Source organism: Oreochromis niloticus, linkage group LG6 (genome assembly GCF_001858045.2).
Source record: "Oreochromis niloticus isolate F11D_XX linkage group LG6, O_niloticus_UMD_NMBU, whole genome shotgun sequence".
NCBI classification, from domain to species: Eukaryota; Metazoa; Chordata; class Actinopteri; order Cichliformes; family Cichlidae; genus Oreochromis; species Oreochromis niloticus.
Genome location: NC_031971.2, coordinates 12,393,065 through 12,415,503, shown reverse-complemented (window position 1 = coordinate 12,415,503; position 22,439 = coordinate 12,393,065). Strand labels below are relative to the sequence as shown.

General features: G+C 39.4%; 2 protein-coding genes across 2 annotated transcripts; both read left to right on the top strand.

Annotated features, from left to right (window-relative positions):
* On the top strand, nt 1–20,743 carry LOC112841767 (perforin-1). The gene is made up of 10 exons (XM_025908392.1): nt 1–348; nt 435–514; nt 844–889; nt 1,880–2,004; nt 2,113–2,251; nt 2,349–2,429; nt 5,447–5,943; nt 6,042–6,135; nt 6,756–6,964; nt 20,409–20,743. Exons 1-10 carry the CDS (start codon nt 22–24, stop codon nt 20,410–20,412), a joined length of 1,602 nt encoding a protein of 533 aa, XP_025764177.1. The 5' UTR covers nt 1–21; the 3' UTR covers nt 20,413–20,743.
* On the top strand, nt 14,178–20,743 carry LOC102080234 (perforin-1-like). The gene is made up of 10 exons (XM_019360140.1): nt 14,178–14,332; nt 15,282–15,568; nt 15,655–15,734; nt 16,181–16,226; nt 16,637–16,779; nt 16,888–17,026; nt 17,113–17,193; nt 18,635–19,131; nt 19,230–19,323; nt 20,201–20,743. Exons 2-10 carry the CDS (start codon nt 15,299–15,301, stop codon nt 20,429–20,431), a joined length of 1,581 nt encoding a protein of 526 aa, XP_019215685.1. The 5' UTR covers nt 14,178–14,332; nt 15,282–15,298; the 3' UTR covers nt 20,432–20,743.
* Nucleotides 20,744–22,439: the final 1,696 nt, after the last annotated feature.

Genomic DNA, 22,439 nt, shown 5'->3' with positions numbered 1-22,439 from the left:
CTGTTGAAATGATGATCACTTATGTCTTTATCTCTCTCTCTCTCTCTCTCCAAAATATCAGTCTTTTTCACTGCAGCTATGCTGTCTTATTCAACCCCATCTCCTCTCTACCTGAGCCTCCTTCTCTTTCTGTCCTGCAACTCCCCTGTTCTTTCCTGTCAGACTGGAAACTACAGCCAGTGCAAGGCTGCTCCTTTTGTACCAGGTCACAACCTGGTGGGGGAGGGATTTGATGTGGTCACTCTGCGACGAAAGGGAGCCTATATGATTGATGTGAATACCTACTTCACCCCAAGTGAAACATGTACTCTCTGCTCCAACCCGCTTCAAGGCAACGTGCTGCAAAAAGTAACTAAAGATGCAACAACAAAGAGCCATTTGAACAGTAGCACACACTTTATGTGTACATGTTCATGATCTGTCTTCATTTTCAGCTGCCAGTCTCTGCAGTGGACTGGCGTGCATTCAGCCGATGCAGTGCCGATATTTACAGCAGCATCCACTCCACTGTTAGGTATAGTCTCATTATTATGTTATATTATTATGATTGCTTCACAGTTAGAGTCTTACTGAGAGAAGGTTAAATGGTGTGTGACTGTTGACTCGCTATCTAAACATCTCCATCTGATTAGTTCAGTCTCTGGCAGTGACAAAATTAAAGGATTTTTATTGTTAGACACCTTTTCTGGTGTATAAATTATCTTCATTCTCTTCATCATACTATTTGGAGCTGAAAATCTAATTACAATAACAGGTCCTCATCTGTAAATACTAACTGTTTAAAATAATGGAAATCATCTTTGAAATTTAACTGTGAGTCTTTACTGTGAATTATATTTACAGCTCTCTGGTTGACACCTACACCTCCCAGGACAGTACTGACTGGAAGGTAGGGCACATTTCACAACAGTTATTTACATAAAATTTACATATTTTAGTAAATAATGATAAACGTGTCAATATAAGCAGATACTTTGGTTGGATATTGTTTGTTTATTTGTTTGTTTACTACTGCTATCTTTTTGAATAGAACATTTCTATATTAAACACTGCAGTAATATAAAAATAAATAAATAAATAAAACAATCCTCATTTGATTCACAGGTTGTGACAAACAAAACATATTTTGCAACTAACACAGTTCACAAAATGGGACTGAAATAATACTCACACACAAAAAGAAAAATCCGCAAATACAAGTCGTTAACACCAAACAGCAACTACTTTCAACTACTACAACTACTTACTATCTACAGCTCAGCGCAAAACAAACTAAATCTAACAATAAACCAAGCTGCACTTGTTCAAATCTTGGTGGAGTATTCGCAGTATTTCATAAGACTGCCACCAAAGGCCACGACATCTGGTAAACCTGTGGCAGCTCAATTAATATGTAGCTTTCAACATAAAATTCTCAAGCAATGTCATATTAGACCCAAGTACGAAACTACATTATGAAATAATATTATGCCTTCATTAACTGGTTATAGCTAACCAGCCAGCTAGGTAATGTTAGTGTCTCATTATGTAGCTTAATTTCAGATAATATTGCTAAAAGGTTATATTAAAGGTCATTCCATCTCAAATCATATTTTTTCATATTCTGCTTGATTATCTCCAATTTAGATAAAAAAGTATATGGTCTTAAGTCTTATTAGGATTATTAGGAAGTTTTAACTTCATATATTAAATACTTTTTCAGATATATATTTTTGAAAATTGTACATTGTCCCACCACCAACATGTTTTTTGCACTTTGAAACTGAGACCAGGTTTGAACAGAAATCAAGATCTGTAATTTGGGACAGACAGATCAAATAATGTCTCATTATTGGCTCTTGGCTAATTTATTTATTCTTTTTCTCATCTTTCATAACAGACTGGCCTAGATTTAGGGATGTTTGTGGGAGGAAAGCAATCCGCTGTGTATAACTTTGCATCAAAAAGGGCCGCAGAGGACCGCCACACCTTCAGCACACACAGGGTCACCTGCAACCATTACAGGTAGGCTGTGAATAACTCAGAATAGTCATATAAATTCGGGTTATCTTGCAATCTTTGTTTGAAAAGCTTCTGTTGAGATCATTTACTAATCTGTCTCTTTGTGTCCAGTTACCGAGTATCAAACAGTCCGTCTCTCAGCTCTGAGTTCAGTAAGGATTTAGCCAAGCTACCACATTTCTACAACAGCTCCACCAGAGCTCAGTACAGTGAGCTTATACACACCTACGGCACACACTACATCCGCCAGGTTAAAGCACATGCTGTGAATTTGCTTATTATTCCTTATTATTATTATATTTCTTCAAAAAAATGATTTATAACAACAACTTTGCTCCACATTACAGGTTCACCTTGGTGGTCGACTGAGGCGAGTCACAGCTGCACGAACCTGTCTGTCCTCACTGAATGGACTCTCCTCAAATGAGGTACTTTAAAACACTTATTAATAAAAGCACAGCATTATTGAGGCACTTCAAATAATTTTATCTCAACAATAGCGACTGAAAGTGTAAGAATAAGACTAATTGTTCTGGGCTTGGCTGCCCCACTCGCTCGCTGATGCGAGGGCGAGACCCATGGGAAGGGAGGGCTAGGGTGGTAACCTGGGAACTGAGGACATCCTAAAGAACCAGTCAGGGTGTGGGATCCCTGCCACAGTTGAAAGGCCTGCACGAAAGGGGGCCGCCCAAGTTTCTCCGCTGGCTAGATTCCGTGCAGAGGGGGCGAGCCCGTGCAGCGCCTCTAGGCTGTGTGTGTGTATGTGAAACCGCGAGAGGTCGCGTCTCGAGATCGAGTAGTTAAATTCGCCACAGTTGACAGCCTGTATGAGAGTGGGCCAAGCTCTTTCGCCGGTTAGATTCCAGCTGAGTTCGTTGGCCCGCTGTAGTGCCTCTAGACTGTCTGGGTTAATTTTGGGGTTGGTAAATTAGGCTTAAAGTTGAAATTTGCGTCTAAAACCGTGTGTTTGGGTTTTTCAGAGCGAGACATGCACTCTGTATAGTGTGTTGAGTGCGAGCATAAAGCTCATGTGCCTGCGTCAGACTACATATTTCTACACATACAGGGCAGTACCTCTGTCATGAAAGACCAAAAGAAAACCTTTTAAAGTTGTGCCATACTGAACAATAATGCCAATGATTTTTTTATTGTTGTTTTTACATTGTTTTACGTAAACCTCTATAGTCCAGTATTATCTTAGTTATTAGAAACTTCAGTTTTTCTTTAGTCCAGACTCTGCTTACTGATCTTGTAATTAAGTATTCAATCAATAAAGATATGATTAATATCTTAGTGACATAATTTGTAGCCTACATATTTCGTCACCATAATTTTCTGTCCATCCATCCTTCCGTTCTCTTCCACTTATCCTTATAAGAGTCGCAGCTATCATAGGGTAAGAGACGGGGTTCACCCTGGACAGGTTGCCAGCCTAACACAGGGCTAATTTTCAGAAGTTAACCCACTTTTTGAGACATAATATTACATAATGCTGCCAAAACTTAGATTAATGCTCAACAGGTTGACTTTACACAAGACAGTAGAAAACAGAGAAGTAAGTACAACAGTCTTTAGAGTTAAAATTGACATACATGTGGCACACATCTTGATGAACTGGATTTTTTTAAAAAATCTGAGTCTGGATGTAAACACCTATTTTCTCTAATCTTTCAAAACTGGTTTGACAGTCCTTCATACACTCTGTCATCTTCATTTATAATGTCATCATCTTGTGTCTCCACAAGACTGCTTGTGTTGTTTGTTAAGAGAAGAGCATATGCATGATTTAATTTGGTTTTAATACAACAGCTTTGACATGTTTATGAAACTGACGTGATCAGAAAGCCTCGCAAAATCTTCACAAAATGTGTCTGTGTGTGTAAATACAAAATGCAGTTTTTAAATGATGATTTTATTGATTAAGGGAGCAAAGTTATCCAAACCTATCTAGTCCTGTGTGGGAATTATGATTGTCCCTCTTGTTAAATCATGCGTTACTGTGATAAACCACACTTTTTGAAAAGTTGAGTTCAGGTTAACTAAACCCACTCAGACATGATTACTGGCAAACCTGTTGAATCAAGAAATCACTTAAATAGAACCTGTCTGACAAAGTGAAGCAAGCTAAAAGCATCTCAAAAAGCCAGACATCATGTCACAATCTAAATAAGTACTTGAGAAACAAAGTCACTGCCATCTAACAGTCAGGAAAGAGTTACAAAGCCATTTCTAAGGCTTTGGGACTTCAGTGAACCACAGTGAGAGCAATCATACATCAACTGAAAACCTGGAACAGTGGCGAGGCTTCCCAGGAGTGACCGGCCGAGCAAAATGACTCCAAGAGCACATCCACAATTCATCCAGGAGATCACAAAAGACCCCAGACCAACATTAAAGAACTGTAGGCTTCATATGTCTCAGTTAAGGTCTGTGTTCATGATTCAACAATAAGAAAGAGACTGGGCAAAAATGACATCCATGGGAAAGTTCAAGGAGAAAACCACGTCTGAACAAACAGAACATAAAGGCTCACGTTTGCCAAAAAACATCTTCATGATCCCCAAGACTTTGGGAAAAATACTCTGTGACTAATGAGATAAAAGCTGAACTTGTTGGAAGGCTGGAGTCCTGTTACATCTGATATAAAACTAACACGGCATTTCATGAAAAGAACATCACACCAGCAGTAAAACATTGTGGTGGTATTGTGATAGTCTGGGACTGTGTTGCTGCCTTAGGACCTGGAAGACTTGCTGTGATAGTTGGAACCATGAATTCTGCTGTCTACCAAAACATGCTGAAGGAGACAGTCTGGTCATCTTTTCGTGACCTCAAGCTGAAGCAGACTTGAGGGTTCTGCAGCAGGACAATGATCCAAAACACTCCAGCAAGTCCACCTCTGAATGGCTTAAAACAAAAACAAACTGAAGACTGGAGTGGCCCAGTCAAAGGCCTGACCTGAATCTGATTGAAATGCTGTGCGATGACCTTAAAAAATTTCAAAAACCCTGAATGGCTGGGTTTGTGGCTGAATTACAACAATTCTGAGTGGGCCAAAATTAATTCACAGCGTTGTAAAAGACTCATTGGCAGTTATTGCAAACCCTTGATTGCAGTTGTTGCTGCTAAGGGTGGCCCGACCAGTCATTGGGTTTAGGGGAAAATCACTTTCTCATACAGGTTCCTGCAAGTTTTTTCCCCTTAATAATAAACAGCTTCATTTAGAAAATGCATTTTGTGTTTATTTTGTTATCTCTATCTAATATTTAAATTTCTTTCATTATCTGAAATATTTAAGTGTGACAAACATGCAAAAAAAAAAAAAGGAAATCAGGAAGGGGGCAAAAAAAATTTCACACCACTGTATATATTTATAGTACAGCTACTATGCAGAGAAAATGCCCTTGATACACACTGACATTTAGTTTCCCTTCCTGTCCTGCAGGTCTACTCCTGTTTATCGCTGGGTTTCTCTGTCGGCTTGGGAAAATTCAAATTATCCAGTAACAGACAGTCTTGCAACAAGGTCCTACAAAACCAGGGTCTCTCGTTTATGTACAGCACTGGTCTCCACCAACACTACACAGAGGTGGTAGGAGGCAATGGTTGGTTGGGAGAGTTTGCACTCACCCAGAATGACTCCCTCGGCTTTCTAACTTGGCTGAGCACCCTGAAGGATCACCCAGATGTTGTTTCCTACTCCCTTCGGCCAATCTATAGCCTGATGACAAATGGCACGCAAAAGGCAGGGATGAAAGTTGCCATAGAGGAGTACTTGGAAGATAACGCTGTGAGAACGTCGCCCAATGAGCCAAACTGTGGGTGGCACATTCCTAATCTGGCTTCCAACTGCTGTCCTCTGCAAGCCTGGAGGGGGACGCTAAGGGTTACCATTGTGCGAGCCTGGAATTTGAAAGGAGATCCAGTTGGAAAAACTGAGGGGTGAATAGACTCTTGTCTATTAAGATCTGTCTGGTGTGGTATATCAAGCAGACTTAATAATTCTTATGTTGCTCTTCTTTCTTTTCTTCTGATCACAGCTATGCTAAAATGTGGTTTGGTTCCTTCTATCGGAGGACTCGTTGGATTCGGTCAAACAATCCCCGGTGGAATGCGAATTATGATTTAGGCAAGGTCAGTAAACCCTCATTATAAATCATGATAAATGGTTTGGCCCCACAGTCAGCAGAGTTGATTTACTTTTCAAACCTGAAGCCTATCAACAGTTTACTATGCTTTTTTTGTTTTGTTCTTGTTTGTTTTTTTGGCACAATATACCACACAAAGCCATAGTTTAGCTAATACCTAAAAAATGCAAAAGCATTACCTTACATCAATCCAAATAATCAGACTCTTCTACTAAACTTCTGTTTTTAAGTTGTAGTGGTTTGGAGCTTTAGAACCATTGTAATGACAAATACCATGTATGTTACTTGACTTGGAAGAAGTAATGTTAGCTAGGTAGTGGTTTAGCAAACATATACATATACATATATGCACATTCATATTCACAGAGCCATTCTTTAAATTGATTCCAATAATGAATCTCCCTCGAATCCACCACTGTGTCTTTAACACAGTTTATGACTCCTATGGGCCAATTTTAAATGCTGCTCTTATTAAGTATGTACAAATGGTTTATGAATTCGTCCTATTTCATTGTTCTCCTTTGTGTTTGTCTTTCACTAGTGCTAAAATTAACATTGGTCGGATAAAACTATATTAAATCTTGTTTGATTAATTTTCTCATGAAGGTGGACACACACTTGGGTTTGAAGGTTGAAGTCTGGGACAAGGATATATGGCGTGATGACCGTCTGGGATCATGTTTCAAGTATCTTCAGCAGGGGACACACACATTTACCTGTCGAGCTAAAAGAGGCGGTTTTGAGGTCCGGTACACTCTGACATGTGACCCTCATCTGGCTGGAGACCGGTGTGATCGTTACAAACCATCTGCAAAATAAGAAATATATTTTGTATGTTTTTCTTCATAACAGTTCTGTTGCTCTAATGGACTGTAAAGATGAATGTGATACTTATTAGTTTATGCATTGATTTTTCTACCAATAAGACATAACAATATTCCACTTGTTCTTTTATATTTGTTAGAGTTTAGTCACTTATTTGTATTCATATAAATTTGTGGTTTATTATATCCTAATATTGCTTGATTTAAAAAAAAATATTAAAAAATCATATTTTTGGGGGTTTCAACAGATTAAAATTATAAATATAAATTTATAAATCCGAACCCATTACATCGGCTGTTTTGTATTCCTACTAATTTGTGAGTCTAGTTTCAGTTATTTAAAAATGTATGTGAAACCCGTAAATGACTGTAATTCACATAAGACCTCTAATTAATTCATGAATTACATGGATGAGTGTGTTCAAATGTTTAACTGTGTGTATTATATGCAGTGTTGGGTGTAATGCGTTACTAAGTAATGCGTTACCGTAATTAAATTACTTTTCCACTGAAAAAGTAGAGTAACTAATTACTGTTCATTTTTAGGTATTTTAATTACAGTTACTTACAATGTACTTGCGTTACATTGTAAAATAATTAAACTCGCTGAATATCATTATTTAATTTCAATAATTTATCTTCTAAACGTAGAAGTAAACTCTGCTGCTTTAACATCGCTGTAGTGCAGCTGCACGTCATTTCGCACCAGTTTGCTGCATAGTCGTATTCTAAAGCGTGTGGCTGTTTTATGAAGTGGACATATTCCCGTCTCTTCACTTTTCTGAAACAAGCAGACAAGAATATTACAGTAATATGTAAGCTATGTCCTGGGGAGAAAAAACTATCGGCTGCTGTTAATAGCACGAGTAATCTACTGAAGCGCCTGACACGAGAGCATAGACGAACACTTCTGAGTGATCCTTGTTCATCATCCATGGATAACACCGCGGCAACTCCTGCTAAGCAGGCAAAACTTGATTTTACTTCAGCAGCACAGAAAGCGTCTGAAGGTGAGCTTAAAAAATGATTGCAGGCTACATTGTGGAAGAGATACTACCGCTGCGTACTGTAGAGTCTACGTACCTTTAAAAAAAATTATTTATTATTTAAAGAGTTTAGTTTCTATTGTTTGCCCACTCAAGGTTTATAGGGATTTTTAAGAAGTATTTAGTTAAATTACTTATTTAGTAATTAAGTTACTTTTCTGACACAGTAATTAGATAAGTATTTTAAATACAATATTGACTAAGTAATTAGTAATTAATTACTTTTTTAAAGTAACTTACCCAACACTGATTATATGCAATAAATGTAATAAAAATAATAAATAATGCAATTCATTTTTTTCGATCATCCTGTCTTACTGGGATGTGACAGGGCCAGAAAGTCAACAATTGTAACTATTTATGACTTACAGACCGTATTTTCCACACTATAAGGCGCACTTAAAATCCTTTAATTTTCCTTGTTCCTTATTCGTTATATCCGGTGCGCCTTATATATGAATTTTGGTTACTGACCTTGAACCGATTTTATGTGGTACACGGCTCTCAAAAATCTGTCAAAGAATGTTTTAGAACGACTTTGGTAAGCTTCGAAGTCGCACTGCTTGATGGATTGTCGTAGCATTACGGCTGCCGTAGTCAGGAGCCTCGCGCAGTAATCAGGGTCCAAAGTCTATCAGCTTCAGGTCCCAAAGTCAAACAAAAACTGCGGCATCACTGAGAGTTAAAAACTGTCTAAATTCTTTCATCTTTAATAAAATGATCAGTGTTGCTGCTTCACCAGGTGTAACAATTAGGTTTAACATCCAGGCATCCATGAAAACAGAATTTATTAAGTTTAACAGAGTTAGAAGTTAGCAGGAAGTTGGCTCACTAGTTTCCACCTAAACATGATATAGCATGTTCTGACACAGAGATTGAAAATGTACAGCTCTGCTATCACTTCCAACATAAATGAAGACAGAAAACTAAACAGCAGTGACTTTTGTAGGGTTACTGAAGTTGGACTAGCTGGTATATAATGATGTGCTACGTGATCGCTAGCAACACAGCTATGTTAGTATAACATAAACAAAGTGAAGGGCAGGATGCTGTAAACGGACCAAACTTGAGTCAGGAGAACAACTGAGATAATCCATCCACAATACTGAGGTTAGTCATTAATATACTGCAACAACATGGGAATAGAGCTGCTGCCAGAGAATTCAACAATAATGAATCAATGGTACGGAAGTGGAGGAAGCAAGAAGAATGAGTTGAGTAAAGTTTGACTTGTCTGACTCTTTTGTTTCGCTTAATGCGCCTTATAATCCGGTGTACCTATGGTCCGAAAAATAGGTCAGTTCCTTGATCATTAATATGCAAATTGTCAGTGGTTGATCAACAATCCACGGTTGTCCTTCTCTCCTGGAACGGCTGGAGCTTTCTGTAAGCGCCTTCCCAGCTTTGACAAATGTCCAGCTGGGATAACCACATTTACTCCGGGCCTTCTTGATGTGATATTCTTCTGCTTCCCTGGCCGCTGTGTCTGTGGGAATGGCGTTCGCTCTGTGTTGTAGCATCCCGATGACACCCAGTTTATGCTCCAGTGGATGATGAGAGTCAAACCTTAAATACTGATCCGTATGCGTAGGTTTACAGTACAATGAGTTTTGATCAGTGGTTGTTGATCAATGGTCATGATAATTTGCATATTAATGATCAAGGAACTGACCTCCCAGCCCATTGTTCCTTTAGTGATGCTAGTTTCAGTCATTATACAAATGTACTGTTTATAAGATTGGGGAAACCTGCAGTCAGCTGAGACTGAAGAAGTCACTTGGATGAGTGACGAAACGTTTCTCCCTCTGACAACGCTACGTCCAGATGAATAGAATCAAACTTTGGGGATTTACTTACCTGGATGATTGAGAATGCATCAAGAAATTGAAAATGCATTTATTTACTACTGGAATATTTTGGGGAATTAAACAAAATAATTTCTCTACAGCTCACTGGTCGAAGCATACACCAACCAGAACAGCATCGACTGGAAGGTAGGAAACATTAATGTTGAGTGAAACATGCAAATCATATTATTATCACTGCAAACTGTTGATGTAGTCCTGTAATCATTCCTAGCTCCATGTTTAAAAGAGGGTCCCATGACTGAACATTGTAAGGACAATATATAAAAGAACAAAAAGAAGTGAAATTACCAGCAACTACAGTAGAGCCCTACAAACATCATACATACATGCTTGCACCCTTCCATTTATTAAGGAAGATCAGCCGCATGCTTGCTTTAATACACAGTTCAAAATAAGAAAGAATCACCTGCAATAACATGCACTGTAATACACAGGAACAGAAGATTGTGAGAAATGTGTCTCTGTAGAGGCTATCAAATATCGAGGAAACATTGTAAAAGGATCTTTAAATTTGTTTGTTTTTTTTACAAAAATCCACATTTCTTGTCAAATGTTTCACATGAGTCCTTAAAGTGAGATTAGTACTTCTCCCAGTTTTTCATAACAATTAACAATTCAAATGTTGTGACCATGCAGGGTTTGGATATGGACAGCTAGCTGAGCATTCTCGTAAACTTGTGATCAGCAAGTAGTTTGCGCCTTGATAAATACCTAAATAAATAACAAAGATTTATCTGTTGGATCAGGTGGCGGGGGAGGACGCTGGACAGACCCGGTGCACCTAAACGCGTAGTGAGGGTGTGCTGGGAACGTCTAGCAGAGGCCCCAGTCCGCGAGATCTTCAACGCACACCTCCGGCAGAGCTTCAACAGCATTCCGAGGGAGACTGGGGACATTGAGTCCGAATGGACCATGTTCAGCGTCTCCATTGCCGAAGCTGCTGCATTGAGCTGCGGCCGCAAGGTGGTTGGTGCCTGCCGTGGTGGTAATCCCCCGAACTAAATGGTGGACACCAGAGGTGAAGGGAGCCACCAGGCTGAAGAAGGAGTCCTATCGGGCTTGGTTAGCCTGTGGGACTCTGGAGGCAGCCGACAGGTATCGACAGGCCAAGCGGAATGCGGCTCGGGCAGTGGCTGAAGCAAAAACTCGGGTGTGGGAGGAGTTCGGAGAGGCCATGGAAAAAGACTTTCGGACTGCCTCGAAGAGATTCTGGCAAACCGTCAGGCGTCTCAGGAGGGGAAAGCGGTGCTCTACCTGTACTGTGTATAGTGCTGGCGGAGTGCTACTGACTTCGACTGAGAAAATTGTCAGGCGGTGGAAGGAATACTTCGACGACCTCCTTAATCCCACTGACACGTCTTCCGAGGAGGAAGCAGAGTCTGGGGATGAGGGGAAAGACCCGTCAATTTCCGGGGGCGAGGTCACTGAGGCAGTTAAACAACTCCTTGGTGGCAGAGCCCCTGGTGTTGATGAGGTCCGCCCCGAGTTCCTGAAGGCTCTGGACGTTGTACCAAAAGAACGAGATCGGGGATAAAAGCGGCAGAAATGAGCTTCCTCCGAAGGGTGGCTGGCCTCTCCCTTAGAGATAGGGTGAGAAGTTCGGCCATCCGGGAGGGGCTCAGACTAGAGCCGCTGCTCCTCCACATCGAAAGGAGCCAGCTGAGGTGGTTCGGGCATCTGACAAGGATGCCTCCTGGGCGCCTCCCGGTGTTCCGGGCATGTCCCACCAGGAGGAGGCCCCGGGGCAGACCCAGGACACGCTGGAGTGATTATATCTCTCGACTGGCCTGGGAACGGCTTGGTGTTCCCCCGGATAAGCTGGAGGAGGTGGCTGGGGAGAGGGAGGTCTGGGCTTCTCTGCTTAGGCTGCTGCCCCCGCGACCCAGCCCCGGATAAAGCGGATGAAGATGGATGGATGTTATTTATCTTATACAAAACCTTCATATAGCCCCTCGTACACAGCATAAAACATGGACATAGTGTCCTTGTTGGAAAAATGAAGCCAAAACACTGCATTCTATCTGAGGGCCAGTAGATGGTGATAGCAGTTGTTGCAGTGGTCCTGTAGAAGTCTATGGGAAAATGTGTTTCTATCTTGACCTCTGTAAATACTTTTCTGTTGAGCTTATCTGCTCAGTCACTAATTTTTTGTCACATTTAATAATAATTATAAAAAGAAAGTAAGTCTACTTTATAAATCTTGGCCATACTGTACCTTAAAATAGAGGATTATCCATGGTATGAAACTACACACTCAGGCATTTTCACTGAGAAAACTGGATATTTTCTCTTTTTCAGACCACTCTCTGTAACCCCTAGAGATTATTTTATGGGGAAACAATTTCTAAGTTACACCGTCTGGCATCAACATGCCATATTCAAAGTTACTTAAACTTCAGCAGGATGATGATGTCTAAGTACCTAAATGCACTCCGTTGCTACCATTAGACTGGCTTATTATACAGTTGCATTATTGAGCAGCTGAAAAGGGGGAAAATACTTTAATAACATGCATGCTTAATGATTCTCTGTGTTTACCTCGACAGGCAAGGTTCACTACTTCAAACACAACACTACCTCTCTCTTGAGAGTCTCTTCATGAGACTTTGTCTGTGTGTCATGTTTTTACAGTTTGAAAATGAATAGTCCGACTACTTAAAGGTTTGGATATTAATTGAAATTGCATGCCTAGGTAGTGATGGAACATGTTTTATACTGAATAACATAACTTGGTGTATGTCCACACCAAGAGTTTACAAATAAAAAATACAAATATGCAAAAGGAAGTTGATTTATAGGTAATGTATTCATTTCACTGTTGAAAACAAGTAGTAAAAGATTTCAGGTATGTTTACACACAAAGCTGATTCAGGTAATGCCAAACACGTGAGTGACACTAGGAGCAATTAAAGTCCAAGGGCACCTGTGGGTGTATGAAAAACAACTGAAGAAAGGAGTGAAACAGGGACAACAATCAGAGCCGCGATAACAAACGTGACACATTTACCCAGAATGAAGACAGACTTTATATCTAGTGGCTGCAGAACCAACAGTGCATGTCTGCGGGTACATAAAAAACACTTTTGAAGAGTTAACCCACACACAACAACACATAAATTGACCCTTTGGTTTGTGTTGACAATAGTGTTAAAACAAACCCTGGAGAAAAATAGGACATGCAGTGGGCTCGTATCAGGCTGAATTGATAACACCTCTGTTACCGTAAACATTTGTTAATAAATTTGGCATCCGTTCTCTTCTGCTTATCCTCATCGGGGTCATGAGGGTTGGGGCTGGCGCGTCCATAGAGGTAGAGGTGGGGCACACCCCAGCCAGATCGTCAGTCTGTTCATTATTATATTATTATTCACATTATTTATTTAATTATTAATTAAACAAATAGATTTCTCAATGAAGATAAAAAAATATACATGGCCCTTGTACTTGTTGAGATTTGAACCAAATCTGCCTGTATGGCATCTCTGTTGGTGGAATTTTGTTTATCTCTTACACATACACAGTTAAATGTATAGTTAAGAGGGCACATAATCTCAAACAGCTTCTCTGCATGGACAATGAAGTTAGTCCAAGGACACTTCCTTAATCCTGGGTCCAATAAGTCATTGTTGGTTAATTTATTACTATGCTAATCTTTGTTGTTTTGGAGCTCGTGCACCTATCTTATTTTTTAAAAGCTGTGCTCCTCAGTTTCGTTTTTAACAAATCTTGTTAGTTCGTTGTCCTGCTTTTGTCTGTTGACCAGAATAAAGGAGTATCTAGTGCAGAAACGACAAGGGAGAAAAATGGGACATGCAGTGGGCTCCTATCAGGCTGAACTGATAACACCTTGTTACCATAAACATTTGTTAATAAATTTGGCATCCGTTAATAATCTATTCACTTCTGCATATTCTTATCAGGGACACGAGGATGGGGGCTGGAGCGGATCCGAGCTGCCATAGGGCAAACGGTGGGGAAAACCCTGGACAGTACACCAGTCCATTTATTATTTAATTATATTATTAATTACATTTATTATTTAATTATTAATTAAATAAGTATATTTGGCAAAGGAAAAAACATACATGGCTCTAATAATTGTTGAGATTTCTACCAAACTGCATGTGTGGCATCTCTGTTGTGGTTTGGGGGCTGACAGCCTTCTTTCTCTTACACGTACACAGCTAAGTGGGTACATAATCTCAAACAGCTTCTCTGCATTGACAATGAAGTTATTCCAAGGACACTTCCTTAATCCTGGGTCCAATAAATCATTGGTGGTTCATTTATTATGATGCTTATCTTTGTTGATTTGAGCATGTGTACCCATCTTATTCTTTAAAAGCTGTGCTCCTCAGTCTGTTTTTGAACAAATCTTGTTGGCTCATTGTCCTGCTTTTGTCCGACTTGCGTCATTGACAGAGAACTGCAACATTTTGTAAAAGGTAGAAAACATTTTTTTAAATGTTACACAAAGTTATTGTTAATTTTATTTTAATTAGACAGAGATTTAAGATTCAAAGAAAAAAAAGAACAATACAGCAGAGAGCATGAATACGTTTAGAAGCCGACAGCTTAAAGACTCAGTCTGTTCTTGGAACCTGTGTATACTTGTATTGTATATGTGTTTTGTGATTTTATTTCTTATTGTGTCTTCTTTTAAGCCAAGATCATTTTACATGTGAAATGTATTTTTAGGTATAATCCTTAGAAGTAAACAAATTCTACCACCAGTACTGGACGTATTCCAACTTCTCAGACGAGTTGGAATCAAGCAGCATGTTGTGAGGAATCACATCAGATGTGATGCCAGTGCACACAAACAAAAGTGTTTTCCTCTAAATAGCATTGTATGTGAACAAAACATTTTAATGGCAAGAGAAAAATGGCATTTTTTGTGCAGTGAGTAACTAAAACAACTACAGCAAATTGAAGAAATATTCTGCCAGACGTATTCAGATTTAAAACAATAAACTATATTTTCCAGAGAGTTGATTCTGTTCATCCGATCACAGAATTTTAAGTGGGAGAAACATGTCCTCACCCATCCAACTGACTTTTTCAGTCTCAGCTGACCGCAGGTTTATCCAAGCTCATAATATTATGCAAATCTTATCCTTCATCAAGTATCAGATCAGGTAATAACATTGTTTAAATTCATTGCACCAGGTAATAAAGGGGGACATATCATAGACTTAAGAGTTATGCAAATCGTTAATTCACACACTGTTGTCTCCTGTACTGTTTATAAGGTCGGGGAAACCTGCAGTCAGCTGAGGCTGCATGTTTGCAAACATTTGGAGATCTTTACTTTACTGAGAATCACCTGCTGTTGAAATGATGATCACTTATGTCTTTATCTCTCTCTCTCTCTCTGTTTGTCCAAAATATCAGTCTTTTTCACTGCAGCTATGCTGTCTTATTCAACCCCACCTCCTCTCTACCTGAGCCTCCTTCTCTTTCTGTCCTGCAACTCCCCTGTTCTTTCCTGTCAGACTGGAAACTACGTCCAGTGCAAGGCTGCTCCTTTTATACCAGGTCACAACCTGGTGGGGGAGGGATTTGACGTGGTCACTCTGCGACGAAAGGGAGCCTATATGATTGATGTGGATACCTACTTCACCCCAAGTGAAACATGTACTCTCTGCTCCAACCCGCTTCAAGGCAACGTGCTGCAAAAAGTAACTAAAGATGCAACAACAAAGAGCCATTTGAACAGTAGCACACACTTTATGTGTACATGTTCATGATCTGTCTTCATTTTCAGCTGCCAGTCTCTGCAGTGGACTGGCGTGCATTCAGCCAATGCAGTGCCAATATTTACAGCAGTGTCCACAGCTCTGTTAGGTATAGTCTTATACATTTTTATCATTGCTTAAAATTAATGCATGCTTTCCAAAGACAAATGTGCACAGTTAAATTGTGTTGTTTATACTCAGGCTGAACTGATAACGCATCTGTTGCCATGAAAAACAGCTGTGACAACTGAGCATCTTGTGGCTCAGCCGTTGACTCGCTATCTAAAGATTTCCATCTAATTAAAGCTCATTCAGTCTTTGGCAATGATGAAATGAAAAGTCACACCCATTTAATAGTAAGCATTTTGATTGCTAAACACCTTCTCTGGCCTAAATTCTCTTCATCATAATATTCACAGCTGAAAGTCTAGTTACAATAACAGGTGTTCATCTGTAAATACTAACTTTGGCAAACTGTTTAAAATCATTCAAATTAACTTTGAAATCAATCTGTAAAATTTTACAGTGATTGTTTACTTTGAATTGTATTCACAGCTCTCTGGTTGACACTTACACCTCCCAGGACAGTGCTGACTGGAAGGTAGGGCACATTTTACTATACTAATGACATATTTTACATGCATCTTGGTGCAGTAATCACGCCTTCACAAGACTGCCACCTTGTGACCAAAAATGAAATGTACCTTTTGCCATCAAATTGAGAACCAATGTTCTGAAAAGAAATCAACGAAGTACACATTTACTCTCATACACTTCAACATCCCAAGACAATATTTATTTGACCCAAGTGGGAAAATTACATAATAAATTACACAATAAATTTATATTATGTTCAAACATGAGGCCATGTTTGAACATAAATTAGGATCTGGACAAATACATCACAAAATGTCTCAGTACTGGCGAGCTAAAATGTGGAAAAAATCAATCACTTCTGTAAAGTCCCGTATTTGACCACACATTAATCATTTGTCTCATTTATTATAACAGGTTGGCCTAAATTTAGAGAAGTTTGTGGCTGCTAGCCTGGATGTGGGAGGAACGCAATCCACTGCCTATAACTTTGCTTCAAAAAGGACAAAAGAGGACCGCCACACCTTCAGCACACACAGGGTCACCTGCAACCATTACATGTAGGCTGTGAATAACTCAGAATACTCACATAAATTCAGGTTATTCTGTAATCGTGGTTTGAAAAGCTTCTGTTGAGATCATTTACTAATCTGTCTCTTTGTGTCCAGTTACCGAGTATCAGACAGACCGCCTCTCAGCCCTGAGTTCAGTTCGGCTGTAGCTAAGCTACCAGGTTTCTACAACAACTCCACCAGAGCTCAATACAGTCAGCTCATACACACCTATGGCACGCACTACATCCGCCAGGTTAAAACACACACACTGTGAATTACCTTATTTAAAAATAATTAAAATAAAATTATTTATAACAACAACTTTGCACCACATTACAGGTTCACCTTGGTGGTCGACTGAGGCGAGTCACAGCTGCACGAACCTGTCTGTCCTCACTGAATGGACTCACCTCAAATCAGGTTCATACATAAAGTTCCTTATTTATATAATGCAAAATCACAACAACAGTTGCCTCAAGGCACCAGCTATTTTTTGTGCAGAACTAACTAAACAGTGTATTAATGTAACAATAAAAATAATAAGTACATGTGAATACAAACTTTGCTTTAGTCAAATTTTAATTTTAATAAATATTCTCAGCTTGAATCTGTTAAGCAGAACATGAGCAGACAAAAAGAAGGAAAATAAAAACATAGCTCTATTTTCTGTTTTCTACATTGTAGAGGGTGACTTTGCCTCTAAACAGGAAAATGAGCACAGTCAGATTCAGCGGGTGGGGGAACCCTAAAATAGGTTGTCGTGGCTCAGCATAGGGAAAAGAATCACAATTTTCATTGTGGGATCCAGCAGATTTTTTTAGTGTACAGGCTGTGATCAGTTGACCTGCGGCTCTGAGATTTATTACTCTTTGTGAATGTACACAACTGAATTCAAAATGTCAGTGGATATTTCATGAGTTGTCTTGGCTGATTTCCATCCTCTACAATGACAGTACACTATTTATATACTCAATGTAACCATGAGCACCAGAGCCACTGTGCACCAGTCACACACTGGTCTTTACTTTAAACCAGGTGTGTCCAACTCCAGGCCTCAAGGGCCGGTGTCCTGCAGGTTTTAGATGTGTTCTTGATCCAACACAGCTGATTTAAATGGCTAAATTACCTCCTCAACATGTCTTGAAGTTCTCAAGAGGCCTGGCAATGAACTAATCATTTGATTCAGGTGTGCTGACCCAGGGTGATATCTAAAACCTGCAGGACACCGGCCCTTGAGGCCTGGAGTTGGACAGCCCTGCTTTAAATCCATCACAGTACAGCAAACTAACCTGTTTATCCTGCACTAAACTGCAGAGTGTTTTCATGCAGTATTTAAATAATACCATTAATCTACCTCAGTTTGTTTGCAGCATGCTTCACAATATGAAAAAACATATTTTCACATGTACAGACCCAATATCAGATTTACAAACATGACAACTTGTAAGGACACATAACTTTAAAGTCCAGTTTATCAAGCATCACTTAGCAGTCCTTACCTTTCAGTCTAACTTTTCTTCTTCCTCTCCTGTCCTGTCTTTTTATCTTTCTCCATCTCTGAGTGTTGTGCCAAAAAACAAACAAACCAAAAGTAAAATAAAAACCACCGGCCCACTTTAACTCCTGACTCTGGCACACGGTTTTGCCTCTTTCATCTCTTTTTTTGGAACATGGTGATTAATACAGGATTGAATTTCATGTGTTACAGTTCAGGCTCAAGTCTGTTTAATGTTTGAAAGCTTGCATTGATGTAAAATAACAACTCTCCTGAAATATATCAAACAATATATCTGTTTTGAAAATGTACAGAGTAGAAAATACAGATATTTGTTGACATTTTCTTTCCCTTCTTGTCCTGCAGGTCCACTCCTGTTTGTCGCTGGGTTTCTCTGTCGGCTTGGGAAAGAGCCAACTATCTGGTAACAGAGACTCTTGCAACAAGGTCCTACAAAACCAGGGTCTCTCTGTTACATACAGCTCTGGACTCCACCAACACTACACAGAGGTGGTAGGAGGCAATGGTTGGTTGGGAGAGTTTGCACTCACGCGTAATGACTCCCTTGGTTTTCTAACTTGGCTGAAGACACTGAAGGATCACCCAGATGTTGTTTCCTACTCCCTTCGGCCAATCTACGAGCTGATGACAAATGATACGCAAAAGACAGGGATGAAAGCTGCCATTGAGCAGTACTTAGAGGACAATGCTGTGACAAAATCGCCCAGTGAGCCAAACTGTGGTTCAAACATTCCTAATCTGGCTTCCAACTGCTGTCCTCTGCAAGCCTGGAGGGGGACGCTAAGGGTTACCATTGTGCGAGCCTGGGACCTGAAAGGAGATCCAGTTGGCGAGACCGAGGGGTGAATAGACTGTGGTCAGGGATTACAATTTGGAGGTGGTACATCAAGCAGACTTAATAATTCTTCTGTTGCTCTTCTTTCTTTGTTTCTACACACAGCTATGCAAAAATGTGGTTTGGCACCATCTATCGGCAGACTCGTTGGATTCGGTCAAACAATCCCCGGTGGAACGCTTATTATAATCTGGGCAAGGTCAGTAAACCCTCATTATAGATAATCATAAGTCTTTTGACCTCACAGTCAGCAGAGTTTATGTACTTTTCAAACTTAAAACTTATCAAGAGTTCAGATTGTTGTGGTTTGTCCCAATCAAAGTCATAAATGCCAAAGAAGGGACGATAATTTTGTAGCTAAACTGACAGCAAAAGGATTACCTTACATTAATCCAAATAACCAAACTCTACTACCAAACTTATCTTTTCAAGTTGTAGTGGCTGTAAAACCTGTAAAACTGCTGTAACAACAAATTTTGTGATACAGTGTAAACAATGACTTGGCAAGCAATAAAAGTAATATCAGCTATGTAGTGGTTTTGGACACATTTGCTACAGTTTTTACTGTAATACTAAAATGCTGAAGGCAACTGAGCACAACACTTCTGCAATACTTACAACCCACTCATTTTGTTAAAAGGCACCATGTGGAGCCTGCCTTAAATGTCTTCTGCTGCAATAAGTTCAAGTATCAAGTATTCCACTATTCACAGAGCCATTCTTCAGCTAACCTTAACTATATAGGTACTTGTTAGATGGTTTTACAGCCAAACAAAAATAATTCGGGGGATGGGCCTATAATAGTTATCATAAACTGATTAAATCTGTCAAACATCTTAGGAGAAAAGAAAGTGATGTGCGACTGCCCCCCAAGAATTCACCAGTGTGTCTCTAACACAGATTCATTTTAAATCATTTTAAATTTTCCAATCTCAATTTTAAAAAATTTAAAATATGATTTTAACAAATATTTTATGAATTTGTCCAAATGTCCTTATTACTGTTTATGATTCACAAACCTAAAATAAAAATTGGAAGGATAAAAATTAAAAATCTTGTTTAATTTTCTTATGAAGGTGGACACACACTCTGGTTTGAAGGTTGAAGTTTGGGACAAGGACGTATGGCATGATGACCTTCTGGGATCATGTGTCAAGTATCTGCAGCAGGGGACACACACATTTACCTGCCCAGCTAAAAGAGGAGGTTTTGAGGTCCGGTACACTCTGACATGTGACCCTCATCTGGCTGGAGACCGGTGTAACGTTACAAACCATCTGCAAAATAACAAATGTATTTTGAGTTAATTAATGTAAAAATTCATGTGACTCATCAGTTTATGGATTTATTTTGCTACCACTAAGAGATAACTGTATTCAGTTTTTAGCCTTTATATAAGCTACAGTTCAGGGCTGTATTCATATATTAATATTTTTAAGTGATAGAAAAATTGTACTTTTTTGGTTTTCAGTAGTTTTTAATGATAAATAATTACACACACACTGAATCAGCTGCTGTGTATTTCTACTAATATGTGAGTCTAATTTCAGTTGTGTAAAAATGATCAAATCCTTGTTGTGTCACTTTACTTCTGATTCAAATAAAGCCTGTCAAAAACATGTTCTTTGGGTTCTTAAAGGGGACACCTCTATTATAAGAGGTACCTCTAGATATATAATTGTTATTATCTGCCAGTATTAAACAAGTAAAAATATTCAGTCTCAGATAAGCTGTGGATATCCCACATCTACTGTGGCCAGTACAATCTTGTTTCCATACATGCGTAAAAGAGTTCACCACTCTGTCAAAAACTGGCTGAGTACAGAGTTCAACTATTTAGGATTAATGGTGTTTAAAAGAGCTGAAGGCAAAAGACAAAGAAAAGAAAGCCGAGGACAGGAGTGGATTCTGGAGCAGACTGCTGAGAAAAAACTGACCCAGCAGCATCTTCTTCCTTCCCCGTCTCTCCACCTTTCTTTCACCCCATCCTTCTTCTCCTCTCTCTCTCTCTCATCTTCTCTACCCTCACCTCTCACCTTTAACCCACCTTCTCTTTCACCGTCCCTCTCCTCCTAAAAATCCCCCCAAACTTTACTTGGGACGTTTGTTTGTTTTTTAAAAACTTTATTCTGAATACATGTACTTAAATACACAAATAAAACTGCCATAACTTGATGAGACCTCATGTTGCCTGCTTCTTTTCTTGTGTGTCTGTGGATGTAAAACAGTAACACACTTTCTGCTCTGTCTGTCTTTAATTGCAAATAAATGCAATATATCTTCATTTAAAAATGCAGTGCAAAAAACTTCTGCTCTAAATCTTTTTTTAGCAGAAAGCTTTTTTTTGCCCCTTCCTGATTTCTTATGTTTTAACATGTTTGTTACACTTACATGTTTCCGATTTCAAATGTTAACACAGATGGTCAGAGTAAATACAGATTGTAGTTTTTGAAATGATGATTTCATTTAGTTTGGGGAAAAAGCTCTCCAACTTTACCTCATGTGAAAAAGTAATATCCTTCTAAACCTAATAAGTGGTTTTTCATCAAGCAAGAGCTGCAATCAAGCATTTGCAATAACTGGTGATGAGTGTTTTACAGCGCTGTGGAGGAATTTTGGTCCACTCTTCTTTGCAGAATTGTTTTAATTCAGCCACTTTTTCTAGCATAGGCTGAGTTTTTAAGGTCATGCTAAATCATCTCAATCTGATTCCAGTCTGCACTTTGACCAGGCCAAAACCTCCATTTTGTTTTTTGCGCCATTCAGACATGATCTTGCTGCTGTGTTTTGCATTATTGTCCTGGTGCACTTGAGCTTCAGGGCACATTAAATGAGACAAGTGAGGCCTTCAGGTTTTCCACATTTTCTGGATAATGGGCCTCATCGTGGTTCGATTCCCAAAGCGTTTGAAATGCCTTTGTAACCCTTTCCAGACTGATAGAGTTCAGTGTTTCTTAGCTGTTTCTTTAGATGTCCATGATGTTGCTTTCTGAGATCTTGTAGTCAACTTCACTTTGTCAGACACGTTCTAGTTAAGTGATTTCTTGACTAAAATATTCTGGCCATATTCCAGCCTGGGTGTTGCTCTAGTTAACTCCTCGTTGGAGGGGAGAGGGAGGGGAAACAGGAGGACAAAGGAGGCGGGAACAACTGAGCTGTAGTGCTTTTTTTTCACTGTGCAATATTTGCAATATTTTTTTTGTGATATTCGACTGTGCAATAGACTCAGTCAAATGTGGACCCCAGCATGCCTGCTTAAAGAAAAGTAACTTACTTTTCTTTAAGCAGGCATGCTGGGGTCCTCCTAAGGAAAGT